The 22,752-nt window shown below is 38.2% G+C and overlaps 1 protein-coding gene across 1 annotated transcript; it reads left to right on the top strand.

Annotated features, from left to right (window-relative positions):
• Positions 1-451: 451 nt before the first annotated feature.
• Chordc1 (cysteine and histidine rich domain containing 1) lies at positions 452-21,681 on the top strand. The gene is made up of 11 exons (XM_075966762.1): positions 452-919; positions 4,547-4,596; positions 7,838-7,894; positions 8,675-8,832; positions 10,657-10,760; positions 11,464-11,522; positions 16,575-16,645; positions 17,496-17,601; positions 19,591-19,710; positions 20,193-20,255; positions 20,481-21,681. Exons 1-11 carry the CDS (start codon positions 856-858, stop codon positions 20,625-20,627), a joined length of 999 nt encoding a protein of 332 aa, XP_075822877.1. The 5' UTR covers positions 452-855; the 3' UTR covers positions 20,628-21,681.
• The last annotated feature ends 1,071 nt before the right edge of the window (positions 21,682-22,752 follow it).

Raw genomic sequence — 22,752 nt, 5'->3', positions numbered from 1 at the left:
GACTTAGCAATGACATAAAATGGAAATCATCTTAGGTTAAAGGAGTACATAACTTTATTTACGTTGAAGTAATACATAAGCTTGATATCTCTAGGTATTAAAAGGCTGTGGAAAATGAGAAGTCTTATTGGGATGTAAGCAGGTCTCCATTAATAATAAAATTGGGCTCGTCGGGAAAGTACACATACATCCTTTTGCTGTATCTCATCAACGGTGTTTGCTATTTCATAAGTGCCCTATTGAAAGTATCTGCTCAGGATGACATTGCTTGCATGTTATCTATTAATGATTGTGCTTTGTACAATGGACTTGAAATTTTACTGTATGAGACCGACTGATGGACCGCTAAGTGGCAGCTAATGTGAAATAGCAACTTAGAATTGTGATGGACTGCGGCTGCGCAGATCCGGACCAGAGACCGGTTAAGGTGGCGGTCCTCTCCCTCCTCATTCACCCTCTGCCGAGAGAGCGTCTGCAGGGAGGATCGGGCACGCCGCCGCCTCAGGCAACGAACTCCGCAGCACACACCACCGCCGCCGGGAGGATGCGGGGCACAAAGGGAGCGAGGCTGGCCGGGACTTCCGCTTCCGGCCCCGGGTGTCTCATCTATAACTGTCCGATTCCACCCCCACTGCGCTCTCCCGCTGGAGTCCGGCGGGGAATCTACCGACCAGGGTTTGGCTCGGGCCCAGCTTCTCGACTCTTCTGCGCCTGTGCAACCCGAACGTTCGCGAAAATTCCTGAAGCGGCCCCGGCGGCTACCGGAAGCCAGCGCCGTCCTCAGCTGTAGTGCCGGCGATTGGCGTGGTGGTTTCCTCTTAGTCCCAGCCGTGTGGGTTTCACCTGGGAGACGGAATGGCGCTTCTGTGTTACAACCGCGGCTGCGGCCAGCGTTTCGACCCGGAGACTAATGCGGACGGTAAGGAGGACCCTGGCCCCGAGCCTGCCCGCCGCTCGCCTGCCCGGTCTCGACCTCCCGCGGCTCTGGGAGCCTCCACGTGTCTCCCACGCCTAGGGCTGGCCGCTGCTGTCTCGGGTGCCCCTCATCCCTCACCGGGGACCCCCTGCACCTCCTCAGCTCCAGGGCTAACGTGACCCGGTTTACGCTTTGTCACTGCCTTCATTCCTGGGCGCGGGAGGGCCGGGGAAGTGGGCAATAGACCGGTCTCGCATTGGACTTCTGGTCGCATTTTGAGTGCTAGTAAGAAGCGTTATCGTCGCTCGTTCAGCCCACCTCTCCTATTTACTTGTCTTCTGAAGAACTGTGCTTGGTTGCGGAAATGACTCTCAACACATCCGTCTCACAGTAGGAACGTTTTCGGTATAGTTTTGCTGGGGCCTGCAGTTTTAAAGCACGCCGACCAGCATTAGACGAGCCCCAGTGGTGCTCCAAAAGCCGGTGTGCTCTAATTAAGAATGTGCAGTGAAAGCAAAGCACCTATCGTGCGTGAACCCAGAGGTGTGAGTCTCGTTATTGAGTGGCAGAATTATGCAGATTACTAGACTGTTGTGGAAAGTGGCAACACTTGTCTCAGATTTACCTGGCATGTATAGTATGCTTTTTATGTGCATGGTATTGAACTGACACTTCGTTACGTAATTTAACTACCCTGTGAAGTGTCTCGCTTCAGACCGGAGTTCCGCGTTGTGAGAAGAGTTTAAAACCAGTACCTTAATTAGAGGTCTTTTTCACGTTTGCGGTGTTTGAAATATTTATCTTGGTTTCCATGTAAACTGATGAGTTCTTTGTAAATAGGAGTGGTACAGGGTTTAAAAGGAAAGATGAAGCCACGCTACAAGCACTTGTTAAACTGCCGTGGTTATGTGCACGTTTTACTTTAATACTGAATACACTGCTGCTTTATAGGTAGCATGGGGCAATATTTTTAGGGTACTAGATTCTGGTCCAAAGTTCAGGAGTGGTGCCAACTTGTTACTGAAAGTTAGTCTATCCATGTGTGGAATGGTGTATTACATAGAAAAGGTAAAAAAAGCAAACAAACAAACACAAAAGCCAGGCTAGGAAAGCCACACGAGTATATCATCAATTTCGGGCTATTAACAGCATCACCTACCTACAGCAGGGAACTCCAGTCACCTGGAGAGAAATGTGTTCACTTTAGCAAAGTGGAAATTGTTTTAGAAACTAGGGATAAATGTCAAGTAAATTGGTTGAATGAATGGCAGTTGATAACACTGGATTTAAGAGAACGTTTTTTGGAATGGGAATAATTTGATCTTTTACGTTGATACGTTGAAATTATAAAATTAAACTGTTTATGTTGAAGGTGCCCATGTGGTTTGTGTTCTCAGGGAGTGCAGTGATGAGGTCATATTTGTAAGAAGCTGTAAGTCTGAACGCAGTCTTCCCGTTTATAATAGTGTAGTATAATTTCCATGTTTATTGACTTATTTCATCCCTTTAGTTTTATTTTTGTTTCTTTTGTTTTGCCTCGCATGCAAAAATTAGCCTCTTTTCAAGATGATAGGACGTTTTAGTTTGTGATTCAAGTACATGTTAAAAAGAAATATGAATCATAGCTTACATGTGTTAAGTACTCTAAAGGAGACACGCCTTTGCAAACAGCACAGCAGCTACGAGTGACAAGTGAAGATTTCAGCTAAGCCTAGTGTAAAAAGGCCTTCAATATAGTCACTAGTCTGCTGTAAGTATGAATTTCAGCAATGCTGGTAAGCCTGAGAAATGCTAGAGGAGGTTCTTCTGCCCATCTAATGTCATTTCCTTTGAAAGCAGTGATTTTTACAGTTAATTCAATGCTGTAACCTGTTGTCCAGCTGTGTTTATACATTGTATACTTTATGGTAGTGATTGCACATTAAATTAAATGATCTGCTATTCCCTCTCAACTTCATATCTTTGTGCATGCACATTTCCATGCCCAGCTTCCTTCTTCTAACTCTGCAGTATGAACTAGTAGCCTCTTCCTAATCTGTGGGTTCTCGGTGTTCCATTCCATTAGCTAGTACTTTGTATGCATAACCAGCACTTAGTAAAGAAGTAATAGGACAGAATAGTAGAGGGTAGAGAGATTTAAGGGCAATACAGGGAATCAGATTGTTGGGAAGCCGGGGCAGGATGGGGGAATTCAACTTAGAAGTTTGAGTCAAGTAAGAAAATTACAGAGGAATATAAGTGTCTTTCTCTAACATCATGGTGTACTGCATTCTCAGGTAATGTGTGTTTATTACGAATAAAATACTCCACATTGATAGAGGTAATAAACGTATTTTGTATATGAGTTAAATAAGTTAAAATTTCTGTAATATGGAAAAGAGTCCAGAAATATAAAATGATCAATAGCAACCATGAAATATATTATAGAACTGAACTCTGGCTTGTATTTAGGAATTACTTATTAAGAATGCTAATGTAGCAATTAGGTATTTCTGCAGTGATTAAAATGTTGAGTTAATTTTTTTCATAATATCTTTTTAGAGAAGCTTGGGCAATTTTTATGGATCAGTTTATAAGTATACTTAAATTTGATGTTGTTGCCCGGTGGTGGTGTCACACACCTTTAATCCCAGCACTTGGGAGGCAGAGGCAGGCAGATTTTTGTGAGTTCGAGACCAGCTTGGTCTACAAGAGCTAGTTCCAGGACAGGCTCTAAAGCCACAGAGAAACCCTGTCTCGAAAAACCAAAAAAAAAAGAAAGAAAGAAAGAAAGAAAGGTATTCTTTTGAAAAGATAATTGAGAAGAAAAGATGGGAAGGAGAGCTGTGAAATTCTGTGCTCTCGATATAACGTGACTGTTTCGTACATGTAGTTGTACATGTGGTTGCCTGCACAAGACTGCCCAATACAACATCCTCTAGTTCAAATATTCCAGCCCGCAGGGAGAAGGAAAGTCTGTGCTTCCGCCAAGCTAAGCTGGGAAGCTGTTGGCAGGTGATGGCAGCTGGGACAGGAATGACTTTTCTTCAGGGGAGCGGCTATAGACGGCACTGGTTGGACTCAGTGTGTGAAGTTCTGGGGAAAGAGGGAGGTGAGTAGGTGGGGGTAGCAAGTGAGGAGGGTGGATACGACTGAGATAATTTGCGCACATGTATGAAATTCTTAGAGAATAAAAAAGAGAGATTGCCAGAATCATTAGGACTTCAAGTTTAGTAGTAAAGAAGTTTTATTACAAAGATGGAAGAATGCAGAGTAGTGGTTCTCAGCCTGTGGGTCACAACCCCTTTAAGGATCAAATGGTCCTTTAACAGAAGTCTCCTAAGACCATTGGAAAACAGATATTTACATTATGTTATGAAGTAGCAATGAAATAATTTAATGGTTGGGGGAGTCACCACAGTATGAGGAACTGTATTCCTTATGTTCACAGCATAAGGAAGGTTGAACCACTGCCACAGAGTATTCACGTATGTTATTCTTGAACAGTTCTGTATTTTGTCCCTTAATGACGTGCTAAGAGTAATTTGCTTGCTTTTGGAAAAAACGATCGAACCCTTAAGCACCCTAAGGAGGGATACATAAACTTGTAATTGATAAACAGCTGTTGTTTCCTTTCTCTGTTTTGACCAGATGCTTGCACGTACCACCCAGGTGTACCTGTATTTCATGATGCCCTGAAGGTAGGAACAAGTTACTTTTCAGTTTCTTTATACTTGGAAGATAAAATTAAAGATAGAATTTTTTTTTCCTGCTTCAGCTTGTCAGTTTTTCTTAATGACCATTTGAGGGTGCTTTAAGCATAGTCTTTAAAGACAGAAGAGAGTAGACATATTTCCTCATTATAAAGTTATTTACATTCCGACTTTTTTTCCTAATGATTTATTCCCTTCCTAAGTTCCAAGTTAAATAAAAGCAGTTATACTGCTTGGTCTTTAGTCTGTCAGTGTTGGCTAATAAGAAAGGCTTCGTCTGAATGGTTTGGTTTTGATTTTTTCCGAAACAAGGTTTCTCATAGCTTTGGAGCCTATTCTGGAACTAGATCTTGTAGACCAGGCTAGCCTTGAACTCACACAGATCCGCCTGCCTCTGCCTCCCAAGTAAGGGGATTAAAGGCGTGTGCCACCACCTCCTGGCTCTCCTTTGAGTATTCTATTGGTTGTTTCAGATGTTTAATGCTTCTACAAGTGTTTTACTGGAAAAGTCATACTGTATTTTCTCCTTTATTTCCTTGGTGAGCTGAAGAATCAGAGAAATAGTATAGTGGTGGTTTTTTTGTTTGTATTTGCTTTGTTTTGACAAGGTTTTTGATGTCTTTTTAAAAGTTCATGACTAATATGAGGTGTGCAAGTTCTCAGTAACATACATTTTTAGAGAAAGATAAACTTAATTTTGTAAGCATAAGGCTACTTATAATCTTTCCTTGAATATTAACATTACAGAACTTTTCTCTCAATGTTCCTCTTATTGTTGTTAATATAAATTTAACTACTCATTTCATTAAGTAGAAAACTAGTGGCTTTATATCAGTCCTTGTATTACCTGAAGTTTATTGGGTCTTACAATCCAAGATTTATAATACGTAGTGTAGAATACAGACAGACAACGAGAGTCTGGAGAATGATTGACAGTGCTATCACTCATCCAAGCATGACACCTAAATTTGGATCCCCAACACATACATAAAATCAAGTGAAGGGCTTGTCTTTAACCCAGGTCAGGGAAAAGCAGGTCCTTGGCCTTTCTGTCTAGGTAGTCTAGATGAATTATCAAGCTCCAGGTTTTGTAAGAGACCTTGTCTCAAAAAGTTAGGTGGAGAGCAGAGGACCCTAGATGTTGACTTCTGGCCTCTACCCCCCCCCCTTACACATTCATACAATGAACAGAGCTAATAAAAACCAACACAACTATAGAAATGAAAGTAATACAAACACTTCAGTTTAGGAATGGTTTGATGCTGTCTGTAGAGCACATACATACAGAATATGCCAAAGAATCACTAGACTAGAGTTGACAATTTGAGGACACAAACAGATGTACTTCAGGAACAAAAATGAGAAACATCCCTATGGTTAGGAAACAGGAGAAAGTAGTAAGAGGATAAGGAACAGCAATCAAGAAACAGTCCTTTTCCAAGAAAGAGAAATACATCTTCATAATCGGTTTCAACAACACAAAGACTGTTAACGAAGCTAAAAAGATCAGCGCAGGAGCTGGACAAAGGACCCTCTCCAACAGTGTTTTCCTCACACAGAACTGAGCAGATAACACAAACTTAGCTGCTTGCACCTTGTTTACATTTTTCCATGTACCAGTTAAATGCTAAGTTTCCGTCACTCACTCACTCTCTCTCTCTCTCATGCACACACACACACGATTAAATTTGTTGAATAGTATCAGTGCTCTTTAAATGCTGTAAGAGTATGGTAATTGGTTCATGTGCATCTTAATCTAAAGTTCACAAGAAAAGGAAAAACAGTAAATTATAGAATATTTAATTTTTCTTTTTAAGAACCAGGAAAGATAACCTGATAGTGCGTATAATGTTATAAAAAACAAAATTCACTACTAAAACTTCTATGAATTAAGCTGTCCCACATGAACTTAATATGAATTTGGGGCCACAAGGATATTGTATTTCTATTTCCTTATTTCCTACTACATTAGAATTAAAATCAATAACTAAAAGCCACCTTCAGTAAGCTGTTTATGGTAAAGTACCTGGTTTTTGGGTAAAATGATTAAAATTAGACCCCTTCCTCAGTGGTATAACACCAGACAAAAAAAAAAAGATGGAGGCCAGCAGAAAAGCCAGACAAGCTTTTAATGAAACCAGAGTACAATGAAAGAATCAATAGTACATCTTATAGGTGGTGGTGAGGCAAGCAGTGGAAGGAGAGAGTATCAGAACCGGGGCCTCTGTTCTTTGTTCCTGTTGGCTTTTATTGAGGGTTGAAAAAGAATCAGGATGATAAAGGCTTCTAAAGACCAAAGCAGTCAATTTTCTGGCTAGCCAAGGAGGAATTGTTGAGCCTTATTGTCATTGGTTTAACTTTCTAGTCACGTAAGGACTGCTCTTATTACCCAAAACCCAAGATGTCTGTTTGAGATGGTAGACCAATAAAATCATTTATCACTATGAGCATGTTTAACTCTGGGTAAGATAAAAGCTACCCCCCTGATTAATTCTGCCCTGGCTCATTTTTAACCTGGTGGGCAGAAGAGGGCATTATAACAGGTGACATCTGTCTCCTTTCCAGGTTTTATAAACTCCCTGCTTGAATCCCAAAGAGTCATTTGACAGTTGATTAAAACCTTACTTCAGTTGCTTTTGTCTGCTCCGCTTCTCGCTGAAAGGTTAGTTTAACTGTTTAGAAACGACAGTGCTATAATTGTTACTTAATAGGCTCCCCTCATGTTAATGACCTTATTCGTCAGATCCTTTAAATACGTGAATTAAAGAGTGGTTGTTGGAATTGAATTTGGCACCAGACAAGAATTCCAGTGAGTTAATCCGTAATCCAGTAGATGATGTTTAAAAACTTTTTTCTAAAGGTCAAATAGTATTCATAAACAAATCAAAAGCTTCTGATTTTCTGTTTTAAATAGTTAAGTGATTATTTAAAAAGTCATGTGATTAGGAAGCACCTTAAGAAAACTGAACTCATGCTTGGGCGGTGGTAGCGCAAGCCTTTAATCCCGGCACTCTGGAGGCAGAGGCAGGCGGATTTCTGAGTTTGAGGCCAGGCTGGTCTATAAGAGCTAGTTCCAGGAAAGGAACCAAAAGCTACGGAGAAACCCTGTCTCGAAAATCCAAAAAGAAAACTGAACTCATGTATGTTTGTATGTGTATGTGTCAGGATTCAAGGAAGAAGAACAGCACAGTTTTAAGGGTCTGCTTGCTTATTTTTCCCTGTTTCATAGGGTTGGTCCTGCTGTAAGAGAAGAACGACGGATTTTTCTGACTTCTTAAGCATTGTAGTAAGTACTAATTTATTCTTTTTATATTTCTCAAAGGACGTCCTCCTAGAAACTCCAGATGGAGCAGTCCGATCACTGCTATCCACTAACTCAGCTATCAGGTCACACCAAACTTTACAAAGGGGATTCATCTCTTCCATAGCCTCTAAAAATCTTTTGTTTGCCTTGGAGAATAGGATTTTATGTTAACTACAAACCATGCATACCATATATACATAAATATATTTTACATTCTTGATTTTGGTAGTCCTGAAAAGGAGGAAGTCACAGGCAGGCAATGATAAAGCATATTTTTAATTAGAGGCAGTAAAAAGAAACCAACGGGATGGTTCATTGTTTTATATGGCACCAAGGAAGAAAGCTGTTTCTATATTATAGATGAGAAAAATGAGTTGTAAAAGATTATTCAAGCTAAGACATTTCAGTTTAATAGGAAAGTTGAAGCTTAGATTGAGATGTTAGATTGAGAGTCTTGTTTTAAGGCAGGGTCTCACAAAACCCAGCTATAAATGAGGATGACCTTGAACTCCTGAACTTCCAGCTTCCGAATCCAAATGCTGAGATTACAGCTGAAACTACACCAGGCTTAGCGGTATTGGAGGTCACACTCAGCTACATGCTAGACAAGCACTCTACTGACTGAGACTGCAGACTGCCACCTTTTTGAATAGGCTTTGGCATATATACCTAATTTGCTTCTTAAAGCACCCAAAATACAAGCATGCATAATACATAAAGTAGGTGAAAGCATAACTGTTCGTTTGTATCTTTTACTGACAGGGATGTACAAAAGGTAGACATAATAGTGAGAAGCCACCTGAACCAGTCAAGCCTGAAGTCAAGACTACAGAGAAGAAAGAGCTGTCTGAATTAAAACCCAAATTTCAGGAACACATCATTCAAGCCCCTAAACCAGTAGAAGCAATAAAAAGGCCAAGGTATACTCTATACAGCTGTTTGTATTTGTAAGACTATGATAATGGCATTTACCAGTGGTAATTCTTTCTAACATTGTATATAAAGGCTTTTCTAATGAGGCCACTGTATGTGTTTTTCTTTTGGCAATAATCCTGTCATTTTTGAGGGCATGCCCACAATTGGGAAGTTGTATGTCTTCATTTTCTGGTGTATCTTTCCCATGTGGCATGGTGGAATTCAGTAAAAGAATTGTCCGTTTATACAGTTAGTTTAAATTGAAGGGCCACAGAGGCCTAAAGTAAAGGCCACTTACTTGTGCTTTAGGTTGAATATGAATTAGTTACTCTCATTAGTACTTGGAGAGTTTTATTTTATTTGATTTGTGAGAGCCTGCCTGTCAAAATACTTTAAGAATAGCTTTTGCCTCAGTTTGAAGTAGAATTAGATTGTTTATAATCAATCTCCTTCTGTTCAAACAAGACTATATTCTGAAAGACATTAATGGGTTTACTTGTGTAACACAAGAGCCTCAAACTGCACTTAAATAGTGGTTGTTTTAGAACTTGAACTACAAAATGTAAACTCAGGATTTGGCCTCCAGATATGTCTCTCAGATGAGTTCTTTTTCAATATAAGCCTGAGAAATCATTGAAATCAATTGAAGCTTTTATTCACGCTATAAATTTACAATCTTCCTTTTTCTTTATTATACTTAAATAAATTTATAGACTTACGTATATAGCACAAGAGTCCTAAGTTTCAATGTTTGTTTGCTCATTAATATTTTGAAGTATAGGCTATAGTTCAAGATCTGAATGCTTTTATTCCACCTGCATTATTAATTCAGTCTTAGTAGACTGTCAAACACAAGCCTAGGCCATTAAAAAAAGTACTGGAAAAAGACAAGCATTCTGTTATACTATAGGTTGTGTTTTAATCTGTTACATCACAGTAGAGCTTCCTAGAATGTAATAATAGTATGAGTTAATACCATTTTTTAAATGATGCACTTCAGATTTATGTTCTACTTAGGAGGCTATGAAAAAAATTAAATGTATTTTTTTTTTAGTCTGTATGGGTATGTTTTGCCTGCATGTGTATCTGAGCACTTCCATTCCTGGTACCTATAGAGAACATCTGATTCTCCTGGAACCAGAGTTAGACCTCTTGATCCCAATCTTTTGAAAGAACACTATGTTCTCCTAATCAGTGAGGTAGCTGTCCATCACTTAAACGTTTTATTTAAATCCATTTGATACATGAGTTAAATTGTTTCACTGTACTTTATTAATGTTTCCCAGTTTATCATTGTGGATGCAGAGCAAATTACCTATGATATATTTTATTGCTATATTTATTAATAGTCTTAATATTCACTTATTGTCAGACTTGGAAAATATATATAAAAATCTTAACCGTTATGAAATATTAAAAGATGGTTGTGATTTACACTGTCATAAAATTGTATCTAAATTTGGAAGTCTGTATGTCATTTCTCCACATAAAGTTAATTGACTCTAATACAGATAAGTATGCTTTCACTTAGTGCTTAAGAATTTGTGCTCAGAGTTTACATTCCTAGTTCCTAGTCTTTACTCCCTATAGCTCCGCTGTGTAGTAGTGTCTTTTAATGCTAGCAGTGTCTTTAATATTCGAAACTTAATTTCTTAATAGAAGAATCATTTTATTAAAAGTTAAAATATTGATAAATGTTTATAAGATACTTTTTAAGGAATAACTTAACAAAAATTTAATGACTCATGGAAGATTTTTAAGGTCGTCAATATTAAGTACAAAGAAATACTTTGGTCTATTGATGATAATATACCTTCAAAATTCTCCAGCCCAGATGAGCCAATGACAAACTTGGAATTAAAAATATCTGCTTCCCTAAAACAAGCACTTGATAAACTTAAACTGTCGTCAGGGAATGAAGAAGATAAGAAAGGTAAGTCCCTGTTTTTTTTTGTTTTTCACAATGTTCTTCTGTGTAAGTAAGGTAGCTGTAGAGCACTGAGTGTGTGGAAGTGTAGCACACTGTAGGGAAGAACTTACTTCATTCCCAGATGCTGATGGCACCATGAAAGAGCATTCAGTTCATCGATTATGTCCGTGTGCAAGCTTAGCACCCCTTAATTCCTTTATCAACGAAATTTCTTCAATAAATGAAATGGTTTTTGCGCATCCTTCCGTGATTTCTGCTGTATAAGAGCTTTAAAAGCCACAGAGAAACCCTATCTCGAAAAAAAAAGAGCTTTAAAATTGGATAAGCTCTGCATTATAGAATGAAAACATATCATTTGGGGGCATATACGCAAAACTAGATGTCCGGCTTTTTGTTTCTTTAGTTTGGAGAGAATTGTCCGGTAGCTGTGTTGGATATTGCTTTGTGATTGAGGGTATCTTAGAACTCATAGCCCTCTTGCCTCAGCCTTCAAAGTGCTAGAATGTACAGCACCAGATCAGCTGGGCTGTGGGTTTCTTTTTCTCTATTTCTTTTTCTTTAAATCTTACTTATTTTATAGAAAGATTATTTTTTAATACTAATACAACTGTGGGGTTCTATTTTAATATTGTAGTTTTAGATTTTATTCCTCTGTTTTAAAAGAACATAGTTATGAAACTTTGTGTTACCTTTTTTTCCATTGCAGAAGAAGACAGTGATGAAATTAAGATTGGGACTTCTTGTAAAAATGGAGGGTGTTCAAAGGTATATATTATAAAACTTTGGATTTATGGAGTAAAGTTTTAACATGGACGCAAAGGGCTCTGAATCACTCTAAAGGTAGCAAACACCTGGATGCTAGTTAAATGTTGGGTACTTTGTTGAACACTAGGACTATAAATACAGTAGAGATTTTCTAAGAGGAACATCTGGTAGAATTATGGGAATAAGTCTAATTTAATTGACAATTACTAAGCACTTGATATATGCTAGACATTGGTTCAGGGTCTGGAGACAATAGTATCACACAAAAACCTGAGGAATGAATATATTATGTGAGCAAGAGAACAGACTAGACCATTGAATAATTAATTCAGACACACCTGAAGTAAATTTAATAAACAGAGCAACTACAGAGGTTCCAGTCAGGGGCTACTTAAATAAGATTTGTTGGTGAAGATCTTTCTGATGCGGTACTAGGTTGGAATTGGGAGGAGGACTAAACCTGGGAGTAGAGGGAGCAGGTCGAGAGGCTTTAGATCTGTGCTACTCAGTGCATGCAAGATCCCAGGGCTTGGGCAATAATTGAAAGCCGTGGTTAAGGAAGTAGTATACTTTGAATACTTGTATCTTCAAGAATATGGGTAATTAGTGAATTTAGGGTCACAGCCTAAGCCCCAAGAAGCCAAGTTCAGACACCCATCTTTGATAAACCAATTTTTAAATAGATAAATTAAACTGAGAAAAACAGGAAAGGCTTTTTTCTAATACATGGGATCACATTGGGAAGAGGGACAAAGATCCAGCACACACACACACACACACACACACACACACACACACACACCGCCACCAGTCCATTTTGTGTAAGAGGTTGCTTAAATAGAGGCCTAGAGGTATGTATAACTAAGTGGTCCCTGTTGGGAGCAGCCCTTTGTTCATTCTGGCTACTCAGACCCAAAATAATCACTCAGAAACCATATTATTTGCAGTACTGCTTGGCCAATAGCTTAAGCGTATTGCTAGTTAGCTCCTACATCTAGAATTAACCCATTTCCATTATTTTATATTTAACCGCGAGGGTCGTGGCCTACCAGCAAGGTTCCAGATGGCAGGTCGCATCTTTCCCCTGTGGTGGCTACATGGCGTCTCCGTGATTCCCCCTACTCTGTCTTCCTCTATCTGCTTGGAACTCCTGCCTTGCCATATTCTGCTAAGTCACTGGCCGAAACAGGTTTATTCATTAATCAATAAAAGCTACACATAGACAGAAGGACTTCCTACACCAGGTCCCAATCAAGGTCTGGTTCCACCAACCATAAACTCATCATGTTGTAGCTTTTCCATTTGACTGGCACAGAATTTAGGCCTTCTCTTCCAGCATGATATTCCTGTGGGTAATTTCTTTTTTGGGGTCCATTGTTTAAGTAGTCTATTAGTTAAAATAAGGGACACAAGTGTCTGAAACAATTAAGAGCAGTAACTGCTCCTTCATACAGCCTAGGCTTGATTCTAACCATCTATATGGCAGTTCACAGCCATGTGCAACTCTAGGTCAAGGGGGTCCATTACCTCTTTTGTCCTCCCTGGGCTCCAGGCACACATTTGGTGCATAAACATGATTGGGCAAAATACTCATGCTGATAAAATAATGAAATAACAATAAAAGTGGTATCTTTATTGTTGCCGGACCAGTTATAGTTAAGAGTGAAGATGGGATGTCAGCAGGTTTGTTTTCCTTCTATGATGTTTGAGATTCCCTTGCTTACTAAAAGTGGAATGGAAACAGAAGTAGAACCTCATATGTATAAGGTAGAAGTTGTAAGTAAGAGGGGGTAATTTTTTTTCATTTTCAATTTTATTACTTTTTTTAAATTTCATTCAATTTAATTTGGTAGTATTTTCATATTCCCAAGCCTTTCCAAATCCTCCCTACTCACCCAACTTCATGTTCTTCCTCTCTCTCTCAAGAAATAAGTAAATCACCGAAACATAACTGAAAGTGCACACATATAAAAACTGAAATCTGTTTTGTTTTGGTCAGCTCCTCATGAGCGTGAAGCCTGTCCTGGAGCATGGTTAGATTTTTCCCCCCTTTCTCATCAGGTGCCAGTTGCAAACTGCTTCTTGGTTAGGTATGCCCACTTTCCCTTCTCCGTGCTGGAGTTTTTTTTATCCCCCCCCCCCCCTTCAAGTCTTGTGCATGCTGTCGCGGTCTCTGTTCTATCTGGAGCACGCTGTTTCACTGGAGTCGCCCACCACTTCTGGCTCATAGAATCTACTTCGTAGATTCCTGAGCCTCGAATATTCAGACATCCCATTTATGGCTGAGTGCTCCAAGCTTTCGCATTGTCTACCTACTGTCAAATTGTCTGTTAGTTACCATCAACCACAAGAAGCTTCTCTGATCTATGGTTAGCAATATGTATTTCCCAGTGTTGTTCATTTAGCAGAGAAGTAGTAGTTTTCCCCCAGAGCACATGGTCTACCTGTCTAGCCTCGGGTTCTGGCCTCATTAATAGTTTGAGGTGTGGATTGAACCTTCTGGAGTGGGCCTTGAATCCAGTCAAGGGCAATTTGTTATGCCCTCATATCCATGCTACCATTGCACCAGTCTCCAGTCTCACTGGCAGTTTGCCGTCAGAGGTCACAGGGTTCATAGTCGGGTGCTGTTGGGAGAGAGTAGGAGAGGCAGTACAGGTGGCAGAGTCCGAGCGGAAATTCAACTCAATAAAAGTATCAACAGTGGGGTGAGGGAGGTATATCTAACAAAACTGATTGCAGTAATACAGAGAAAATAATGGGAATGTCATAATACTGTTTCCTTATATAGGTTGAAATTAAGAGATAACCAAATTTAAGTGCCTTTAGTGGTGAGAAAATTTTAGGTTATAGAGGATTTAAGAAATTTTTAATCTATTTCATTGAAATAATGAAATTTGTTAGAACTTGTTCACGAACAAACTTAAACTTGATGACTTTCAAAATGAAGCCAGCAGTATCTTCAGCTTTTTCACACGCTCCCCTGAAAAGATTATCTTTATTTGTCAGCACGTATCTTGCTCTCTTTGTCCTCTTTCTTAATCTTTCATTTGGGTTTGTTAGGTTTGTTTTTGGGAATATAACCATAATCTTGCCCTTTTTGGTGCTTTGTGAATGTCATTGTTGAGCATGTGCTACAATTGATAATTGTGATAATTGATTTTTCCTTCCCACTTTTTTTTTAATAACACTGACCTTAAACACTTCAGTGTGTGACATACTAGAAATGGGATTAGATGTATGTGTTCATTTTCAGCAGATACGTAGACATAGGAGATTTCAAAAGGTTGCATATTTTATATGCTTGTCAGTACTGATGAATTGGATCCACATTGGCTCCCTTTGTCGTATCAGTGTTTTATAGTTCAGCTCTTCTGATAGAGCATACAGTCTTCTTACTTTGTGTTTCCTTGACCTCAGCGGTGTTGCGTGCCCACTGATGTGCCTACTGCTCAGGTCTTTCCTCTCTGACAACATGCCCGTGATCTCTCCGCTAGCCTTTCTTGTCATCCTTTCCCTAGCAGTCTTGTAGGAACTATTCATATCTTTTAGCTCCAGGTCTCTTGTCAGAGGCATTTCATTTGATTTCTACTGGGCTGATGATACCATTGATAAACAAAGAGACTTTCAGTTTTCATGAAATAGAAGTTTTCCTGGTTTTTTTTCCTTTGTTGACAGTGTTCTACTTTATTTAAGAAGTACTTGTTTGTAACATGGTGGGCCGGCTTGTTGGGGTTAATGTCCCACCCGGTACCCCACAGCTGGCAAGCCCTAAAGAAATCACACAAAGTCTACATTAGGTTATAAACTGATTGGCCCATTAGCTCAGTCTTCTTATTAGCTCTGGTACCTTATATTAACCCATTATTCTTATCTATGTTAGCCATGTGGCTCAGTACCTTTTTCAGTGGGGCATGTCACATGTTGTTTCTTCGATGGTCTGGGCTAAAATGGGCTTCCTCCTTCCCAGAATTCTCCTGTTCTCATTGCCCCGCCTCTATTTCCTGTCTGGTTGACCCACCTATACTTCCTGCCTGGCCAATCACCGTTTATTTAAAACATGATTGACAGAATACAGACAATTCTCCCGCACCACTTGTTCTGAACTACATTTTCTCATGCAGGGGTACTTTATGTGAAACACAGAGTATGGTGGAAAATACGAGAGTTTTTTTTAAATAAAGGACATTCAAGGATCATTTAAACGAGTTAGTCTTTTGAGTTTGACCAGATTTTGCAATAACTTCAGAGGTAGAAAGGACAGATGTACTGATTCAGATTTGGAGGACTGGATGCATTTGGTGCCATTGGATAAGATAAGAAAAGAGACATTTAGGTGGCAGTAATGATAAGTTCAGATTCTAATATACTGGGATTTATGTACTTAAGGTGATAAACACCTAGTACTTTGGACCCACAGAAAAGAAACACAAAATCTTGGTCTTCTATGATTATAAAATTAGAGAACATACTATCAGCTACATCCATGTTTTATTAACATAACTTTTTGTGAATTCATCTGTAGAGCCTTCATGTACAGCAGCAGTGGGGCCCGGATCTTCCAGACAAACCATGGATGTTTATATAGGTCTGCAGCTCATTTTACCATTTGTAGGGATAAGATATCACCATTTCCTGAAACTTCCAAAATTGCTTTTTAGATTTTCCATATTAATTAGTGATGCCCACACAGAGTATACTAAACACATAAATCATACTCTGTTTTGGGAAGAGTGTAAGTCCCCTGATTCCAACACATTTCTGTAAATTTAAATATTTGAACTTAGTTCATTGTAATCTCATGCCTAAAAGCCTTAAAGCCTCTTATTTAGTAAGTTGGCTACCTTTCTGATTTCTTTCTTTGCAGGAATCTATAGTTTATTTATGTTCAAAAGAGAGGCATTTTCCATTTCTTGATGAATTTACCAGTATTCTTATAGCTGCTGTTACTTAAGTATTTTCTAAAGGCCTTATAGGTAACGAGTACTACAGATAGGTGTAAGATGCAAGTGTGAGATGAACAGCTAATTTTTTCTCTCTGTCTTTGTTTTTTAGACATACCAGGGTCTACAGAGTCTAGACGAAGTCTGTGTGTATCATTCTGGAGTACCTATTTTCCATGAGGGGTAACTTATGTATTCCTAATAAAAATTTATAGTAGTAATTCAAAATATTAAACTTTTATATCTTTAAACATTGCCATGCAGTTTTTGGAAAAATTTTACCTACATTGCCATTTAATCCTCATAATCTAAGAAAAGGGCAGAGGCAGTTGCCTTCATAATTTTTAAGTAATCATTGTAATTTTTCAGTGTGTTCTTATTTAGACTTTGGTTGTGTGCATTGCCTCTACCTCAAGGTACTCAGGCCTTAGCCTCCTGCAGAGAGCACTTAGAGGCATTTCCTACCGAGTGGCCTGAATTGCTTTTCTTAAAAGACTGTCATTCATTTTTAGGACATTGGAATTTTTGGCCATGGGGCGTGGAAAGCCCATGCTTTTCCATAACTCTCAATTTTGAGTTTGTCTCTATACTGTGTTTCCAAATGCTTCGGATGCCTGGAGATATGTAATTTTCAGTTACCTGTGCAGGGTTTTATCTCAAGTTAGTAGTAGTGGTTTTCCCTTCTTTGAGATTGTTCATCATGTGTGGAAGCACTGGTTTCTACTTTGTTCCTTGGTCTTTAGTGGGCTGTTGAAGTGTGGCTATTACAGTATTCATTCATATCACTTTGGGTAGCTTCCTGAAGGAATTAGGGTGGACATTCTCAGAAACTAGACTTGGAATTTGTGATTATAGATTATTCAAAAGCTAAGTTAATAAAATAAATGGCACCCTGGTTTTTAAATAGTTTTCCTAGTATGTATCCATTTTAACTATTCATTAATAAATACTTGCAATATATTTAAAGTTGGAGTATTTATTTCTTAATTACATCTGTTTTAATGATAACTTTAATCCATTGTCTGATTTAAAGGATGAAATATTGGAGCTGTTGTAGAAGAAAAACCTCAGATTTTAATACATTCTTAGCCCAGGAGGGCTGCACAAAAGGGAAACATGTGTGGACTAAAAAAGATGCGGTAAGTCACCTTTCAGGCTCACATACTGACCTGTGATCATCCAAGCCGTGTTTAAAAGGTCTGAAATTAACATGTGTTTATAGCATAAAACTAGCTTTCTTACAAGGTAAGTAAAGCATTGGCATATGTACAAAGTAGTGCATCTCAATCTCCCAACAAAATAACCCTGTGTGTATTGATGCAGGTATGTGAGTTTTCAGAAATACTTTAAACCTACTAAAATTGGAAAATGCTCGTCTTATTAAAATTAGTTTTACAGGGCCTAGAGAGTTGGCTCCGTGGGTAAGAGCACTTGTTGTTCTTTCAAAGGATTGAGATTCAGTTCCCATCCCATCATCCAGAGACTCACCATTAGACACCATACATGCATGTGGTACACAGACATACATGCAAGGAAAGCCTTCACACACACAAAGTAAATCTAAAAATGTATTAGAAAAAATTAGGTTCACAGCCTTTCCTACTTTGAAAATTGTCTCATAAAAGCACTTTATTAATTTAATGTTACTAAACCAATAGTTAGCCCTCTACTTCTTTTTTTGCTCACAAAATCAATTCCACCATACATACGGTCCCTCCATCTAGTGTTCACAGTGGGATTTTTTTGAATGCCTCTGCTTGCTCTGGAGAAATTTATCAAGGAGGAAAGAGTGCATCAGTTCCTATCAAAATACTTTAGGGCTATGAACATAATTCCCTTAATCTCTTTAAGTTGAGAAAATAAAACCAGTTTGTTGCTACATAAAGGTTTGTATGCCAGATCTTATTATTTTAATAGCATGATTAATCCAAACAAATTTTTGTGCGGTGCTGACATTGGTAACTTTAGGAACCTTTCTGGTTCATAAAACTTATATGTTTTAACTCAAGGATGAACTTTCAGGCTAGACATGTGTTCAGTCTTTGGTATGTCATTTTTGTCATTTTGAATCATAGATTACTTACCATAAAACTTGCAGAAATATTTTATTAGCAGAAAATGGGGTATGCTTGTATATTTTCTCTGAAATCAAAACCTTAAATACTTTCAAAAAATAAATTTTATGCTTCACGTTTTGTTTAAAAGTTAAGAGTGTATTTCTAGGTGAAATGTAACTATTTTTTCTTTTAAATAAAAGTGTTTGATTTGTTTTTTAAATGAATTGATACTATAGTAAAGCACTAGGAATAATGGTCATTTCCAGACTCGCAGTCAGCAGATGATTTCTGCAAACTGTGACATTTTCTGCATGCTAATATGAAAGGACAAGATAATTTAATAATCATAGATATAGTTATTAGTTGACTGTGTGTGTTCATGCATACATGGTATGATGGTTCTGTGTTTGGTGTCTTCCTGTGTCACCATTGTGTTTGATGAAATACGGGGTTCTGTCTTAGCCTAGAGCTCATCATTCCAGCTGTGGAATCTTGTGATTAACCTTCTGGCACTAGGATTACAGAATCATGCTACCATATATGATTTTTTTTTATGTTGATGTTCCAAACTCAGCCCCTCATACTTGCAAAGCAGGCATGGTACTGAGCTAAGTCCCCAGCCCTAATAACACCCAAACTTCTTCATTTGTACAAAATAAACTCAAGGTTCTCAGACTTTCAAGTCTTGTGTTGTCTTGTTTATCTTACCAAACAAATTCCTTTCTCATTCTTCAAAGAATGATTCTGTGACAGAACTTAATGGACAATAGGATGTGAATGGAATAAAGTTTAGTAAGGCTTGTGAAATTGTCTCCTAAGTGAACAGTAACTATATAGCCCTAAAGGAGAAAAGCCAAACTGGAGAAATGAGGGTGTTCTCACATCGTAAACTTGTTAAGATATTTGTATCATAGTTTATTGTTTAAACCTCTTGGTGGAATCTTTAGATGTGTTACCCCGAAGCATCAAGTGCTTCATTGTGCATAGTGAATTTTCCTCTATTAGCTGAGCGAGTTCTTTTTAAAAAGTTGTGTTGTGTCTTAAGATCACAAGGTTTGTATTACATTACAGGGGAAGAAAGTTGTTCCATGTAGACATGACTGGCATCAGACTGGCGGTGAGGTTACCATCTCAGTGTATGCTAAGAATTCACTGCCAGAGCTCAGCCAGGTGGAGGCAAACAGTACACTGGTGAGTCTATGAACTGACTGAGTAAAATTACCCTTAACGCATTATTTGTTTATATTTTCTCAGAGTTCTTAGCTCTGATCAGAAAACTAATGACTTTTATAGAAACAGTATTTTAAGTGAAAAATCAAGTGTTTCTGTGTGTTTCTAAAGTTTGTTCTTCAGAACACTGTGTGCTGAAGTTTTCTAAAATATGTAGTATCTTAGAAGAATCATAAAATACAGGTTTTTCAGTATGAACCTTTCAGTTAATTTTTTTTATTCTCATACTCATTTTCTTAAAGGAAGCAGGAAGTTGGGGAGCCACCATTGATATTTTCTCATGGCTTAAGTAATGTCCGTCTTGTCTTTGTTTCACAAACCTTCACTCTGATCAGTTATCACTCTTGACTGAATGTGATTCACTGTTTTACTGCAGGCTTAGTGTGTATTAAGGCCTGGTTTTCAATATCTACCACCAAAAAATAACAATTTATCTATTTCAGTTAAATGTTCACATTGTATTTGAAGGAGAGAAGGAATTTCATCAAAATGTGAAACTGTGGGGCGTAAGTATTATGAATCCACTTATTTATTTTCCCTGATAATGAAAAAAAATTAGAATGAATACTCATGGAAAGTTGATGAATAAAACCTTAATGTGTCTTTTAAGATACTTAAATTGCATAAAAAATGGCTCCAGAGGCTTGATTTTTGACATTAGAATAAGCAAGATGTGTTTTTCTGAGACCAATAAAAGCACCAAGTTAATGTTTACTCTTGATGTGTTGTAGGTGATTGATGTTAAACGAAGCTATGTAACCATGACTGCAACCAAGATTGAGATCACCATGAGAAAGGCGGAGCCCATGCAGTGGGCTAGTCTCGAACTGCCCACAGCCAAAAAGCAGGAGAAACAAAAAGAAGAAATTGCAGATTGATTGGAAGAGAAGCAGAAAACTCTTGTCTGATTTAGAGTTCTCAATGTGTGTGGTGAAGTAGTAGCTTGCTGCTGTAACCTTTTTGTTGTTTTTTAATCTGCCATTTTAGGGTTATCATGAGTTTCTTTAAAGCCAAAGTCTCTTGATTTTTTTGTGCCTCTATCTTTCGAGTTCCATATTAAGACTCCAAGTCTCCTCAATAGTAAAAACATAGTTGTTACCCCACACACAAAGGGAGGAAAAAAACTCATAAGTATAATTGTAGTATTTCTTAGTAAAAATTATTATAAGCAGAGAAATAAAAGGATTTTTTTTCCTTATATTACCGTTACACTTAGAACGGTAGAAAGGTGTAATATAAAAAATTTAATTGGCCTTTTCATGAACTTTGTTACTGTAATAAAGTTTTATTTCCCCTATGAGGTGGTTACTTCGGTAGTGCTAACCCTAAAGCAGTGTAGTCACTGTCTCTACTGCTCACAGAATTCGTTTGCAGTTCGTTTAATTTCAGAGTTACACCGATATCTATAGTTCTTGTCAAGCAATATAATTTAAGACTATAGGAAATGAAATTAAGTTTATAGAAGCATCAATTTGGTTAAAATTTATCATTTCATAAGAGTAAGCAATAATGTTTTGAAAATCTTTTTAATTATTTAAAGGTGTTTTTATGATGTTTTGACTAAATTTTATTAAATTTCTAGTCTAAATCTCTTAGAGATTATCTCTGTCTCCCAGATGAAAACTGTATCTGTAAAATTGTGACTGTGTAGCTTTGTTGAGATGTGTTAAGGTATGTGTGAGGCTTGACTCTGGAATGCCTCTGAGAGCTTGTTTTGAGTCCCCAATTTACAGCTCTGTTTTGAAGGCTGTGGAACTTTTTGGATGTTGGGCCTGGTTGGGTTCTCTAGGAGTGAGTCTTTAAGGATTATACACCCCTGCTGTCAGGGCATGGAGCCACCTCTGTCCTGCGCTCTCAGTGCTGCCTCCCAGCCATTGTATGTAAACTGTATCCTCTGAAACTGCGAGCCAAAATAAACCTTTGCTCCCTTGATTGTTTGTGTTGTGTGCTGTGGTCAAGGCGACAAGAACAAAGTATGCAATACTGAACAAGTAGGACAGCTGCGTGTTCTGTGTTAGTGTAGCTGCTTGATTCTTTGCAATTTTTCTAATGGTGTCACGAAGAGGTTGACAAGTTTACCAGTACAATACTGATTTTATGTTATACCTCATTTCTATTAATTGTATATGACACAGAACATTTATATTTGTGCCAATTACAGCCGTTAATGAATAGGTTACTTTTTGAGGCACAGCTCAAGGGGAAACCTGTTATGTGAAGGTTAGAACTCTAGTAAATTGGTGCCTTAAACTAGTATAAATCAAAATGAAAGTTAAAGGTGTTTACGTTGGTATTAATGGAATTCTTACAAAGAAAGTATGAGTATAGTCAAAATATTATCTTAGTTAATAAAGAATCTGGGTGGGCACTGGAGAGAGCTCCCATAACAGCACTAGCTGTTGGGTTTATTCCCTGCACCCATATGGCAACTTATATACTCAAGGAACTCTACTTCAGTTACTGGTCCCTCTTCCGGACTCTGGGCACCAGGCAAGTATGTTGTTCACATTAGATATAGCCAACTGTATGCATAATTCTGTCTATCTAGTTCTGTCAACAAGTGTAAAGACACAAATCTAGTCTTTAAGCTCTACTGATACAAGGGCATGCTCACATTTTTTGGCAATGAAAAACTGGGATCCAGGCCGGGCAGTGGTGGCGCACGCCTTTAATCCCAGCACTCGGGAGGCAGAAGCAGGCGGACCTCTGTGAGTTCGAGACCAGCCTGGTCTACAGAGCTAGTTCCAGGACAGGCTCCAAAGCCACAGAGAAACCCCGTCTCAAAAAAAAAAAAAAAAAAAAGAAAAGAAAAACTGGGATCCAAATATTGTCTCTAAGTTTTTAGTTAGACATGAATTCATTTAGAAAAGTGATCTTACTTTCTGCCTGAGGGAAGAGGTTGAATCGGTTTGATTCAAAATATTAATTACACTTACCGCTTTCTTACTGAGCCTGTTTTCCCTTGAATAGTAGCTTGTCTGTTGAGGTGGTACTGTTGAAGCA

Source organism: Microtus pennsylvanicus, chromosome 3 (assembly GCF_037038515.1).
Source record: "Microtus pennsylvanicus isolate mMicPen1 chromosome 3, mMicPen1.hap1, whole genome shotgun sequence".
NCBI lineage: Eukaryota > Metazoa > Chordata > Mammalia > Rodentia > Cricetidae > Microtus > Microtus pennsylvanicus.
This window is presented reverse-complemented; position numbering and strand designations above follow the sequence as displayed.